This window comes from Petaurus breviceps, unplaced genomic scaffold (assembly GCF_028583685.1).
Source record: "Petaurus breviceps papuanus isolate PSGF00001 unplaced genomic scaffold, PetGlider_PUasm1.0 174, whole genome shotgun sequence".
In the NCBI taxonomy this organism is placed as follows: domain Eukaryota; kingdom Metazoa; phylum Chordata; class Mammalia; order Diprotodontia; family Petauridae; genus Petaurus; species Petaurus breviceps.
In genome coordinates, this window is record NW_027185761.1 from 63913612 (window position 1) to 63926570 (window position 12959).

At 44.3% G+C, this 12959-nt stretch overlaps 1 protein-coding gene across 3 annotated transcripts in view; it reads left to right on the forward strand.

The window, feature by feature from the left end:
• The window catches only part of WDR48 (WD repeat domain 48), a 45399-nt gene that overhangs the window by 15744 nt on the left and 16696 nt on the right, over positions 1-12959 (forward strand). For 2 of the 3 annotated variants that reach the window (XM_069084323.1, XM_069084322.1), the window contains exons 10-14: positions 1327-1424; positions 2819-2926; positions 3387-3483; positions 4331-4426; positions 7724-7804. In XM_069084323.1, coding sequence (XP_068940424.1) covers positions 1327-1424; positions 2819-2926; positions 3387-3483; positions 4331-4426; positions 7724-7804 — 480 coding nt within the window. The remainder of the gene's footprint in view (positions 1-1326; positions 1425-2818; positions 2927-3386; positions 3484-4330; positions 4427-7723; positions 7805-12959) is intronic. The other variant, XM_069084324.1, reaches the window with a different exon arrangement.

The window sequence follows — 12959 nt, forward strand, 5'->3', positions numbered from 1 at the left end:
ACAGTCCAGGGAAGGCCACTGCTGCTTGGGAGAGCAATCCCAGAACATAAGAGTTGGGGTAGACTTCAGAGGCTGTGTCATCCAAGTCAGACCCATATAGGAATCCCCTTTAGACAGGTGGGCTTCCAGCCAGTGTTTAAAGGCCTCAGCCTCTGTTCCAGAAAGAAGAGCCAGTCCATGAATGAGCAGGGTCATCTTCAGAGTCTGACTGGTGAGAACCACAGTACAAGGGGGCTCCTACCCCACTGCCACTTTGTATTTTTCACCAAGCAAAAGTTCATTTCATTCGGACACTCTGGGCTGTTCTTTGTTCCATCAGGGGGCTTTTTGTTTCTTGTGTAATAGCCTCCTGTCATCAGAGAACTGTCCTCGGTGCTAGAGGAGGCAATGGTCTGGATGTGCCTGACCCTGCCTTCAGAGGAGGCCACAGTCAAGTGCTCTAGTCAGTAGTATTTCTTGAGCAGCCTAGAGTAGTCACAAGGTTTCTTTCCCTAGATTTGTCTGCTGCTGACAGATTTAAGGCATCATTTCCCACTAAAGCATTTCACACACTTTTTTTTCCTAAGGTTTTCTGTTTTAAACTTAGGCAGCTAGGTGACTCAGTGGATTGAGCACTATGCCTGGAGTCAGGAAGACCTGAGTTTAAATCTGACCTCAGACACTCACTAGCCACATGACCCTGGGCAAGTCATTTAACCCCTGTTTACATTACTAATCCACTGAAGAAGGAAACGGCAAACCAGTCCAGTGTCTTTGCCAGGAAAATCCCAAATGGGGTCACGAAGAGTCAGATACAACTTGAATAACTGAACAGCAGCTTTGCACAGAGGAAACTTAAAATAGGATTTCTGATTGTTTGTACATAAAACCACAAACTCCACATTATTTCTAATTTGAAGTACAAAGTCATAGACATTCCTGGACATGTGTCCAAATGAAGCCATTTCTGAGAGCTGCAGCAGGTAGAGGGTCATCCTTGAATGTCACACCTCTGACATACACCTGAATGGTGAAAACCTTCGATTCACTTGACTCCTTCCCATTAACCTCCAGGAGGCCCTCCACAGCCATCCTGCTGCATCTGTTCAGTAAACGATGGGTCCAAACCAGGGCTTCCCAACCCCAGTGTGAAATCCCAGGAGTGACCTCAAAAAAGATCTTTTGTTGTAGAACTAGAATTGGGAGCATTGAGAAAGGGCTGCTCACATGCCCCCTTTGCTTTGAGCTTTTTGGTTGCTGTATGTGCCCCACCAACTTTTCTGTAATTGGCTTTAGGCCAATGACACTGAGGCCTTGCTAACCAATTCTGTTCTTTTTCCTGCTTAGGAGGTGCCAGTATTATTCAGTGCCACATTCTTAATGATAAGAGGCATCTTTTAACCAAAGACACCAACAATAATGTGGCATATTGGGATGTATTAAAGGTGAGTGTAATCTGTCTGAATTCTTGGTCCCTGGTTCTGTGCATCATACAGCATACTTGGTCCTTCCCCTAAGAAAGTATATAGCCCCAGAGTTGGGAAGGTGAGACATGTTACTGTGTGATAGGATGATGTCAGAGTTAAGGAGGAAAATTTCTATTTGGGTTAGTCATAGGGAGAGAGTGAGAGCAAAGAAGAGAAGGCAATATTGGAGGCTCTGCCATGTGAAAGGAGGGGCATTGGAGACAGAAGCTCACATGTGGGGAAATGGGGAAGCATAAGGCCTATTTAGGGAAGGAGGCTTGGGCCAGTTTGACTGGAAAGATAAATTAGGGTCAGGTTGTGGAGGCCACAGATGTCAGGATAAGAAGTTTGGATTTCATTCTGTAGGTATCAAGGAGTTGCGGGAAGGTTATTGATCAGGGGATGATTACATGGTGCTTCAAGATGATTAAATTGTTGATAGCCTGCAGGTTTGATTGGAAAGTTGAGGCAGGGGGAGACATGGAGTTTGCATGACCAGTGAAGAAACTAGTGGGATAGGAGCTGGATGTAGGGGATACAAGGGAATCATTAGGCCTTAGGAATTGGTAGAATGTGGGAACAAAGAAGGGAGAAGTCGAGAGCTGTGGTTCCAAGTTTGGTTGACTCAGAGAATGGTGAGTGACACCATTAATGGAAATAGGGAAGGAAGAAGAACAAGTTTGGGAGAAAGAATATAGCAATGTTGTATGTGGATGGCGATGGCCGGTAAGCAGCTAGAGATGTGGAGCAGACCTGAGGAAAGGAGGCATCAGTTTTAGGAGCCAATCCACATAGAGGGATGTGGAAGTGGCAGGGAGTGAGTGGTAAAGGATGTAGAGAAATAAGTTAAGACCCTTGGATACTTACAGATAGGGTGAAGAAGAGGACCCGACAGACAAAGGGGGCAGAGGGGAAGGAGATGATGGTGAGAAGTAAAGGGTAAAAACATGGACATCCTCAGGGAGAGAGACTCGTGTGTCACACGCTTGTGGCGAGAGCTGAGAGCTCGCTACTTGGAGGCCTTGGCTTCTTCCTTGTGGTTTGGATGCTTCTGATTGAGAGTGCTGAAAGGAATCTGCAGATCATTTTGGTGCCAATGTTGGGGTTGAGCTTATAAAAGAAGTTCAGACTTAGAAAAGAAGAGGGTCATTTTTAAAGACGCTTTAAGGATATGATTTGGCCAGTGGTTGGTTACTGTGCAGGAATGCCTTTAGCTGGGATGATTTGCCATGTTCTTTTTTTTAGCAAGCATTTTAAACTCCATTCTTCTCTAGAGAAACATCTTGTAAAAGTCCAAGATGTAGATTCAGAACTGAATGTTCTGGAGTCCAGTCAGTAATTACTCTACTTTCCTCAAAATTTTTGGAATGCAGGCATGTAAAGTTGAAGATCTTGGCAAAGTGGATTTTGAAGAAGAAATTAAGAAAAGATTTAAAATGGTGTATGTGCCAAATTGGTTCTCGGTTGATTTAAAAACTGGGGTAAGTTTATAAACATTGTGGGAAGTTGGGCAGCCTGGACATTCTGCAGCAGTTGTGATTTTTCTCAAATAGATGAGCTGGCTGGGCTTTGTTACTGACAGAGGGATGGGGACAGAGGAGTGTAAAGGGAGTTTATTTCAGTCCTTACAAACCATGCAGTGCACTAAGCTTAGAATCCAACACATGCATGGTTCAGTACACTAGACATTCATGGAAGGTACTGCCTAGTTACTGGGGGTCCAGAGAGAAACAATGACATAGCATCTTGCCCTCAAGGGGTTTACAGTCTATGAACATGCAAGTTATATTTTTCAGATGTAAGTAATACATTGTAGATTAATATGATTTGTGAAACCAGGAAAGTTTATTTTTAACCAAATACATGGTTGTCACATAAACAAAAACAGCAAAGTTTAGGTCGAGAAAAATGCCTTCTGATGTGAAAGTCTTATCTTAACAGATGTTGACAATTACACTGGATGAGAGTGACTGCTTTGCTGCTTGGGTTTCAGCAAAAGATGCCGGCTTTAGCAGCCCAGATGGGTCAGATCCAAAATGTGAGTTTCTGTTTACTGTCTTTGTTTTGTGGGTTACCCTGGCATTTTAGGGCCCAGCCTCTTAGTGAAGGAGCAAGGCTGAGCACCCCTGCTCCAATAAAAGCCTTGTTCTACTTTGTCCAGGTCTTGCCAAGCCTGAGATCTCATTCAGGAAGGACAGGAAGATAGAGTTTAAGTTGTCTTATAATACTTTTCTGAGAGAGGTTTTCACAGTTTCCTTCAGAAGTAGCCCTTCCAAAGAAGCAGTTACTAATTCTTTTTGAATGACCCTATATGAAAGTAGTACTAATTACCATTACTATTTAGCTGAAAGTAACTCATTCTTGGCCAAGATAAATCAGACTGTGGTCATGTAATTTTCATAATGGTGGGTGGGCTAAAGTCTACCCAAGTACATCAGCTTTAGTAACATAAGTTTTTTCTGTATTATCAGATAGTTTTCAGGATTATTCAGAATGTCAATGTTATCAGCAGATCTTCAAAATTTTAGGTTTCTTACTGAAATAACTGCAGTTTAAGACTGACATCCCCTAGCAGCTAGCCTGCTTATGATAAAACTCTCGATTTTCTTCGCTTACTGAGACCCTTGGACAGCAGGCCCAGTGTGACCAAGTCCAGACTCGGAGCAGGGCCTGGCTGACATGGGCCTGTCCCTCCCCTGACATGGTCCTTCAGAGGCTGGGGCTGCTGCCTCCAGGAACACAATGAGTAAGGCCCCTGAGGAGGACTTGTATCAACAGCCTCACATGGTGCTGGCGTTTGCCCAATGAAGTAGTTGGGAACATAATTTATGTTTCATAATCTTATTCTTCTCTTGTTTTTTGAATAATGTGAACTCTCTTTACAGTGAACTTGGGAGGGCTTTTACTGCAAGCTCTCCTAGAGTATTGGCCCAGAACCCATGTTAATCCAATGGATGAAGAGGAAAATGAGATGAACCATGGTTAGTGTTTTCTATACTTACTTCCTAAGAGCCTGAATTTTCATCAGTGTGCGTACTCTATCCACAGACAAGGTTGCAGCTTTCCATGCCTTATTGATACCATTCCCTAAATACTGAGCCTCCAAAATTCACTAGGACAATCCAGAAACAATGAACCTCTGACGGGAGCTGGTCCAGACTTTGAAAACCCATGGCACCCCCAGCAGATGGTACAGCAGGTCTTCATGGAGGTTTTCTATATCCCAGGAAAAATTGTCCAAATTCCCTTTTCACCTCTTAGTTGTGTCCCAATAATTCACATTTATTGTGTGCTTTGATGGATTAGTAGCCCTGTCACTTGCTTCTTTGAGTCTTATCACACCTTCATGAAGGAGGAAATGCAGTTGTCATAGTTGTCATGAAATCTCCAGGTTGGAAAGAACCTCAAGGCCATCTGGGCCTGACTGGAACCTGACCAGGAACTCTTTCCAACATCTGGACAGCCTCTCTTGGCCTGGGCCTTCCCCAGGCAGCTCATTCTCCTTCCAGAGACTCACGTGAAGTGAGCAGGTTTCTTCTTACATTCCCCTTAGTTCTGCTTCTGAGTCACTTCTATATTGCAGAGAACCAGGGGAAATAATGTATAGGGTCATTATGCATCTAGAGCACAGTGTGAGTCTAAGTTGTTATTGTTATAACCATGATAGCACAAAGAGTAGTTATAATTGTTTTGGAATTTCTCACAGTGATATAGAAAATCTCCCTAGTCTCATGCATGGCAGCAACATGGAGGTGTCCCATGCCTCTCTCAGGATGTGCCAGCACAGTATACAAGACCTCAGTAAGAAAATTCAGGCTGGCTCTGCAACAAGGAGATCACATAGCCACTTGTGATGGGGTCGGACATGGTCCATTGTTTGTTCCATTAAGCCCATCTGCGTCTTTACAGCTGCTGCCTAAGAAAAATCCTTCTTGATAAATACTCCCTGCAAATTTCTTGCCAAAATGTCTTGAATATTGGCATATTATCAAAGTAATGCAGAGGGACTGCTTTAATTGGGCAGCACTAAAGTGGCCATGTCTGTTCTCACATGGCTGTAAAAAAAATTAGCCACATTGCCTTACAAACAACACCTTCCATATGTATGTCTATTAAGGCTGAGCAGCTGTATCCTCCCCTTCCTTCTGCAGATAAATTTCCCATGACACCGTCACTGTCCATAGCAGTGTTCTTAGAGGGAAGTTAAGGAACTTGGATGTTTACTCCTCATGTGGGAGGATAGTGCCATCACAGGAGGTGGCCCCCACTTTTCCAGTAGACAAGTATTCCAGGGAAAGGGAGGATGCCAGGAGTTCAATTACTCTCAAAAGCCAATACTTAGGCTGAGCAGATTGTTGGTCAGAGCCAGTGGAATCTCGTGTTCTTCTGCCTAAGATGCATGAGAGCAAAGCCAGTACACTGCAGAAACCACAGGAAGAAGAATGTCTGCCTCGTCTCTGATATGTGGCCAGTGGTGGCCAGCTTGGGACATAGTAATAGATCCTTATGACCTCATTATCCTCGTGTAGAAATCAATAGGTCGTACTAGATGGATAGCCTCTGAAGTTTCTTTCAAAGCTTCAGGGTTTCATGATCCAACTTGCCTTGGTTTGATTCTGTGTTGTCCCCCTAAAGCAAAAGTTAGCTGCAAAAAAAGACATCAGGAACTTCCACAGACTCTCCTTGTTATACCTGTAAGGCCCTGAGCAAGTTGCTTATTCTCTTTGGACCTTGGTTTCTTCATTTGTAAAATGAAAGGGTTTAACTAAATATAGTCTCTAAGATCCCTTCTTGTTCTGGATCTATATACGACCTTAATGAATAATTAATATTTGAACAGAAGGTGTAACCTCCAGGGTAGTGGAGCAGAGAGCACTTGTAACTTACCATCCAAATAGCCAGGGGGCAGGCCCACAGAAAAATACTAAACATTTGGAAATTGGGGTTTTCATTTGATTTACACTTGTACCTTTCAAAACTCTTCCTGAACTCTGCTGTTTTATATTAGTCCCTTTAAAACAATTTTTGGGGGACAACACCCCCATTTAGCTTAAAAGTAAGCCCTTTCAACCAACTGTCTTTGCAGCCTGTAAAACAATGAAGTTCAGTCTGTTTCCATTTTAAAATGTCAGAAGTTTGTCTGGGGATCTATCTCCCTTTTAACTTCAGAACAGTGTTGGAACAGAAATTATGGAAAGTATATAAACAGTCTGTTTATAAGCTCACCTCTTTACTGGGAAAGGACAAGACAGTTATTTCATTACCAAGAAAAGTTTCACTGAAAACCAAGACACAGAGATCAAAAGCAGCTTATGTGTAGTGCGGCCTCGATTTAGAGATGAGATAGACAGAAAGGTGAAGGAACATGGCCAAAGTCACCCCACCACCTACTAGCAAAGTCGTCAAGAGCTCCAGGTCCTCGAAGCCAGAAGGGGGGAGCCCGTCCCTGAAGGCCCTCAAAGTGTAGCCCAGGAGGAGCTAGCAATGGGCATACAAAGTGAGACCCATAGTGCAGCTTAGCAGAGTGTCACACTTTGAAAACCAAGCCCAGAACAGGACATGTGGGTGTAAAGGGACCCAAACCCAGATCGTGAGAGGACCAGCTGAAGAACGAGCCGAACGATATGAAGACTAGAACAATGATAGAGGTCTCCTAATATAGGAAGGCTGGGCTGTCATGGAGAGCCAAGGTGAGGTTAGTTCTGTTTGGTCCTAAAGGTTAAAATCAGGACCTGTGGGTAGAAGACCCAGAACACCAAGCTTAAACTGAATACAAACAATTAGACCTCGCCCAGAGCGTGACAGGCTGACTCCCTCGGTCAGCAGTGAGTTCTTCATTACTGGAGGTTCTCGAGCAATATTAGAGGGGATTCATGATTCAGCTAAAGGTTTCACAGTGGTTCTAGAGGTTGGCCAATCCAAGCCCCTCATTCTCCAGAGCAGTAGAGTGAGGCCTGGGAGGAGGAAGGAGGGGGAAGGTCACACAGAAAGTAAATGGTAAGTGTTGGAGCTCAGATTTGAACCCTAGTCTATTTACTGCAAACCTTCTATCCTTTCCATTGCACCATACTAAATGCTATTCAAGGCATTTTCTGGCCCTCAGATTCTGTGAGTAATAATTTGTTAAGTTACATTAGTTAGTTTTGTCTTTGCATTTTCAGTCACTTTAACATTTGATTTTATTATTAATTAAAAATTAATCATTGTTCCCATTCTGTTCAACATTTTTATCAGTGACTTGAATGAAGGCATAGATAGCATGTTTCTCCAATTTACAGATTACCCAAAGCCAGCAAGAAGGGCTAACACATTTGGAGGACAAGATCCAGGTGAAAAAAAGGACTGGCCAGGAGAGACTGGTACGGCTTGAATCAGACCAAATAATGGGGGGGGGGGGGGGGGGGCATGGCCACACCGCACTGGTTTGTGGATTACACAAGGGCAGTGTACATCAGAAGTCTAATGTAGCAGCCAAAGAACCTTTGGCTGCATTCGCAGAAATAATGTGTCCAGAAGGAGGGCAGTAATTTCTGCTGGGCTTAGTTCCACTTTCATAGTCAGAATCTGCTGCAGAAGAGCCAATGATATTATCAGCAAGGGACCTTCTCCACTGTCCTGCTTTTGGCCTGAAGAGACCTCTAGCAAACATGCAGACAGTTGAAGGGTCTGCTGACTCCCTTCCAGCATATGAGGAAGGGTCTGGGCAGCCATTCATGTGAAGGGGACCTGGGGGTTTTCATAGACTATTCGGAGTCCCCAGGGTGACGTGGCAACTCAAGAAGTAATTTGATTTTAAACAGCACTGATAGAGATGAAATCTCCAGAGTGGGGGAGGTGACAGGCCTCCTGTAATGAAAGGGAATGAGCCCTGACCTGACACTTTGGGAGTACTTGCCGTATTTTACTCATTGCCTTATTTTAGGAAGGACCTTGATTGTCTGGAATAGCCCTGGTATAAGAGGACCCAAGGGTGCAGGGACAAGAAATCCTCGGCCACCAAGTTGGATGGAAGGAGGGAGAGGGCATTCAGTTGTCTACGAAGATCCAAAGGACCTTCCAGTGGGAAAGAGGGCTTGGATTGAATGCGCAGGGTGAAAGGGAATGGAACCAGCCAAGCAGCCGACTGGGGCTTAGCAGAAGCGCCGTTGTCCAGGAGAGAATGGCCAGGGCCGGCAGGGATGGTGTAGGGACAATGGCTGTCTGGCTCTCAGCCGGGCCGAAAGATCTCTGTGAGACATCACCCGGTTCTCATTATGATGGCAGGCATTCATAGAGCGCTTGAAGGTCTGCCAAGCACTGTTACAGCTATGGTCTCATTGGATTCTCACAGCCACCCCAGGAGGTCGGGGTGCTGTCATTGTTCCCATTTTCCAAATGAGGAAACTGAGGCAAGCAGCAGTGAAATGACTTGCCCAGGGCATCTAAGGCCAAAGTTGAATTCAGGTTTTAGGACTCCAAGGCTAGCATTCTGTAGTGTGGCAGCCCCAGCTGCCTACCTGAACCTTCTCTGTACTAGCACTGTCCTAAGTGTTAATAAAGCACTGCCCTCAAGAAGCCTCGAGTCACAGAATTATTGACTCCCCAAGTCGAAAGGGATCTCAGAAGAGTTCAGCAAAGAGGCTGAGGGTGATCTAGTTTGGGAACAGTTTAAATGGAAGATGAAGAAGATTGGTATGAAGAGTTAATTGGAGTTTGATGATGAAGGACCTCGGAGGAGAGACAGACGTGTATTTTGTTGAGGAGCCAGTGAAGGTTTGGAGGCAGGGAGGTGATGTCACATGGAATCCGAAAGAGACAGAGAGTGGAGAAGGGAGAGACTGGAGACGGGAGAAGTCCTGGCAAGAAGTTATATGGCGGTAACACTAGGAGTAGAAAGGAACACAAGATGAGGAAAGTGGAGGGAGAAGTCAAAAATGGCTCCACTGGCCCAGCAGGACTTCCTCTTGTTTTGTGGTTGTTGTTAATGTTAATTCTCAATTATATTTTTTTTTTAAACCAAGCAGAGCATTTTGTATTGTATCCTGGAGGCAATAAGGAGCCCCTGGAGTTCAGTGGTTTCTGTTCTTTATATCACCATAGCTGTGCCAAGTATCCCTCTCCCTCCCCGTGTTTTTAGAAAGAACAAAGTCCAAAACCAAGTGGAATGTGTCCCACCTCCCCAAGGCAGGGGAGGTGGGCGAGGAAAGGGTCCTCTCCTAGATCTTCATTTGAATCTTGATTGATCTTTGTAATTTTGTTACATCTACTTTTAATTTTTGATGTGTCGTTCTTTTAGTTTACATGGTTGTAGTTACTGTGTATATCATTTCCTTGGCTCTGCTTGCTTCCCTTTGCATCAGTTCGTAGAGATTTTCCAGACTTCTCTGTATTCATCACACACATTTTTGCTCTCAGCTCTATAATAATCCATTATATTCTTGTGCTATGGTATGTTTAACTGTTCCCCAGTTGAGGGGCATCTGCGTTGTTTCCAGTTCTTTGCTATCACAAGCACTGCTTCATACATTTTGGTGTGTATGAGGGCTTTCTTCTTAGCAGTGGCTTCCCTGGAAGCTCCAACAGCATTGTGTTAGTGTGCCTTATCTTCCCACAGCCTCTCCCATATTGACTGTCACAATTATTTGTCATTTTTGCCAGTTTGCAGGGTGTGAGGTGAGACCTCAGGGCTGTTTCTCTCACTGCTGGTGATTTGGAGCATTTTCTTAGATAACTGTGAATACTTCACACTTCTTTTGAGAACTATTTGTTCATATCCTTTGACTGTTTATCTATTACAGAATGGCTTTTAGTCTTTTTGTATTTACATATATGTACATACATACATGAATGTGTGTATGTATATAATGTGTATATCTTCGATACCAAACCCTTACCAGAGAAATCTGACACAAAGGTTTTTACCCCATTCAGATACTTCCATTACCTGACCTAGGTGCATTAACTTTGTCTGTGCAGAAGCTTTTCAGTCTCATAGAACTGAAGCATCTGTTTTATCTCTTGTGATTACCTCTATCTCTTGTTTGATTAAGAATACATCTCTCCCCCCTAGCTCTGAGAGGGATGTAACCTGTTTCCCTTCTAATTTTTTTTTTTTTATCATATGGTCTTTATCCCTTTCCCTTGAGGGTTTTCTTCATTAGTTCCTTTTTCTCCTGATTTTATTTGGTTATATGTTTCTTCCCCCTTTTTTCCTCTCAGTCAAGTAGATTCCCCCTTCCTCTCCTCCCCTTCGGCCAGTTCCTGGTCATTAGTTTTTAAATTTCATGTTTCTTTGTTCCACCTTCCAGAAAGGATTTCTCTCTTCTACTTTACTATCCATCTAACACTAGACCTTCATTTTCTGAATCATGCCCCCTACAATTATGTTTTCTTCTTGCATTCAAGGCTTCCAAGGTGTCCATTCCAGGTTCTCCCCTCTGGGAGCTTTCTGCCGTTGCTGGCAGGGCTTGCTCCAGGGAGTCCCCTTTTCCATTGTTTCTCCCTTCCAGAACAATGCCAGTTACTGCGGGATCTGAGAGGACACTGCCCCTGGGAGGGCTCCTCCTCCACCAGGTCCTTTATTATTATGCTGTCCACCACTAATCTGTACCCTCGCTTGTTGATGTTTTTTTCTACATTTGCCTGGAAATCTCCCACCTGTGTTCATGCTCTCCCACTGCTCCAGTCACCCCCAGAGGCTCCAACTCTCCCCGTCCCAGGACAAGCAGACTTTCCAAGCACAAATCCCCTAGGCCTCCTCCAGTGTAAGACCCTCATCGCCCTTCATCCATAAAAGTGTTCAGCAGTGGACCCCCTTCCCACCTCCAGAGTATGGCCTCCTTTCCCTCTCCCTTGCTATCTTTCCCTCTTCATCATCCTCACCAACTCCCCTGCAGGTTCTTCTTTCTGTGACCAGAGGTCACCCTCTCTCATTGCTAGCCCCCAATTCGACCCGGCTGCATCACTCACTCCTCTCTGTTCCCCTGCTCTGCCCCCCCCCAAGCTATAAAGTTCCACAAACGAAATACGGATTCACCTACAGGCAGGGTATTCTGTCCATGTGCCCCAGGCCCAGATTTTAGCCTTCAGGACCCTGTCTCCTTGTGCACAAGAAGCCTCTTCCTGGACTCCTTGTTGTCCCTCTGTTGCTATTACTGTCTTTGCCTACTATGTTTATTCACTCCCCTTGCATTTCTGTTGTTTGAGGTGTTCAAGGGGCAAATAATCTCTTTAGTTCAGGTCTCCTTTCTAAAAATGTTTCAGACTCTATTACTGAATGTCCATCTTTTGTTCTGTATGGCTAAGCTTGGATTTGTAGGATAGGTCACCCTGGGCTGCATCCTGAGCTCCTCAGATCACATTATTCCATTCCCTCCTACATTTTCTAGTGGGTGTGGAATAGTCTTGCGTGATTATAATATCCTTTCATTCATACTTAAAGGTCTTTCTCCTGATGACTTGCAGAACTTGTTTCTGAACTAAATTGTTAAAATTTAACCACCATTTGTCTTGGAGTTTTCATCCTTGGGTTTTTTTCTCAAAATGTTCTATGAATTCTTTCCAATGAAATTTCATTTTCTTTGGTCAGAAGTTCTTCTGTTATTTCTTTCATTATGGTGTTAAGTTTTATTTTTGTCCTGTTGGGTTCTTCTGAGAGCCCTGCAATCATAGGTTGTCTCTGCACATCCCATCTTAAAGATCTGTAGGTTTTGCTGCATCATGAGCAGATTTTCTTTAAATGATCTTGTTTTTGCTTCTCTTTTTCTAGGTTGTCCTTCATTACTGTATTTGCATTCTCAGTCTGTTGTTCTCTCTTTTGTTTCTTTTGGGGAGGCCATTGCAGATTCAAGTTTTTCTATTCTCATTATTTTTGCTGTCTGGGTCATAAATTCTTCTCTCATAATTCTCATTTCTCTTTAAAATCACTCAAGAACAGCACGTTGTAGTCCCACATTCTCCTCAAAGTCCCGATCATTTCTGTATTCTACAGTATTTATTTGTAGGTGCCTAAGGTCACATATGAGATCTGGGGGCCATGTTTCCTTCTGCTGTTACTGGTTTTCCTTTTGCTTTTTCTGTTTATCTTCAGTGTCTTTGAATGTCTACTTCCTGAAATCTTAGGTACTTTCAGTCTTTTTTTCCTCTCTTATTACTCACTTCCTGACTCCCTCCCCTCTGATGGTGGTTTCCTTGGAGATTAGATCTCAGAGCATTTCAGCCTTGCCCCACAATGGGCATTTTGTGGTTCCCCAGCCTAGCTCTCTTCCCCAGCTTACAGTCAGCACTGGCCCCCACTGGGTACTGTGCTTTTTCACTGCATAGCTTCCCAGACACAGTGTCCTGTCCTCATCCCTCTGTTCCTTAACTCTGGCATGGGCAGAGTCTGCTTGGCAGCCTTGGTGCTTGCAGGTTGCAGTCACCAGCAGGCTTTTGCTCTTGGAGGTCTGCGGCCAAACTGGCTGTGAGGCCGAGGCAGATTTCAGCAGCCTGGAGCAGGGACTCCGTGGAAGTAGATGGGGGGGTGTGGGGGGGCTG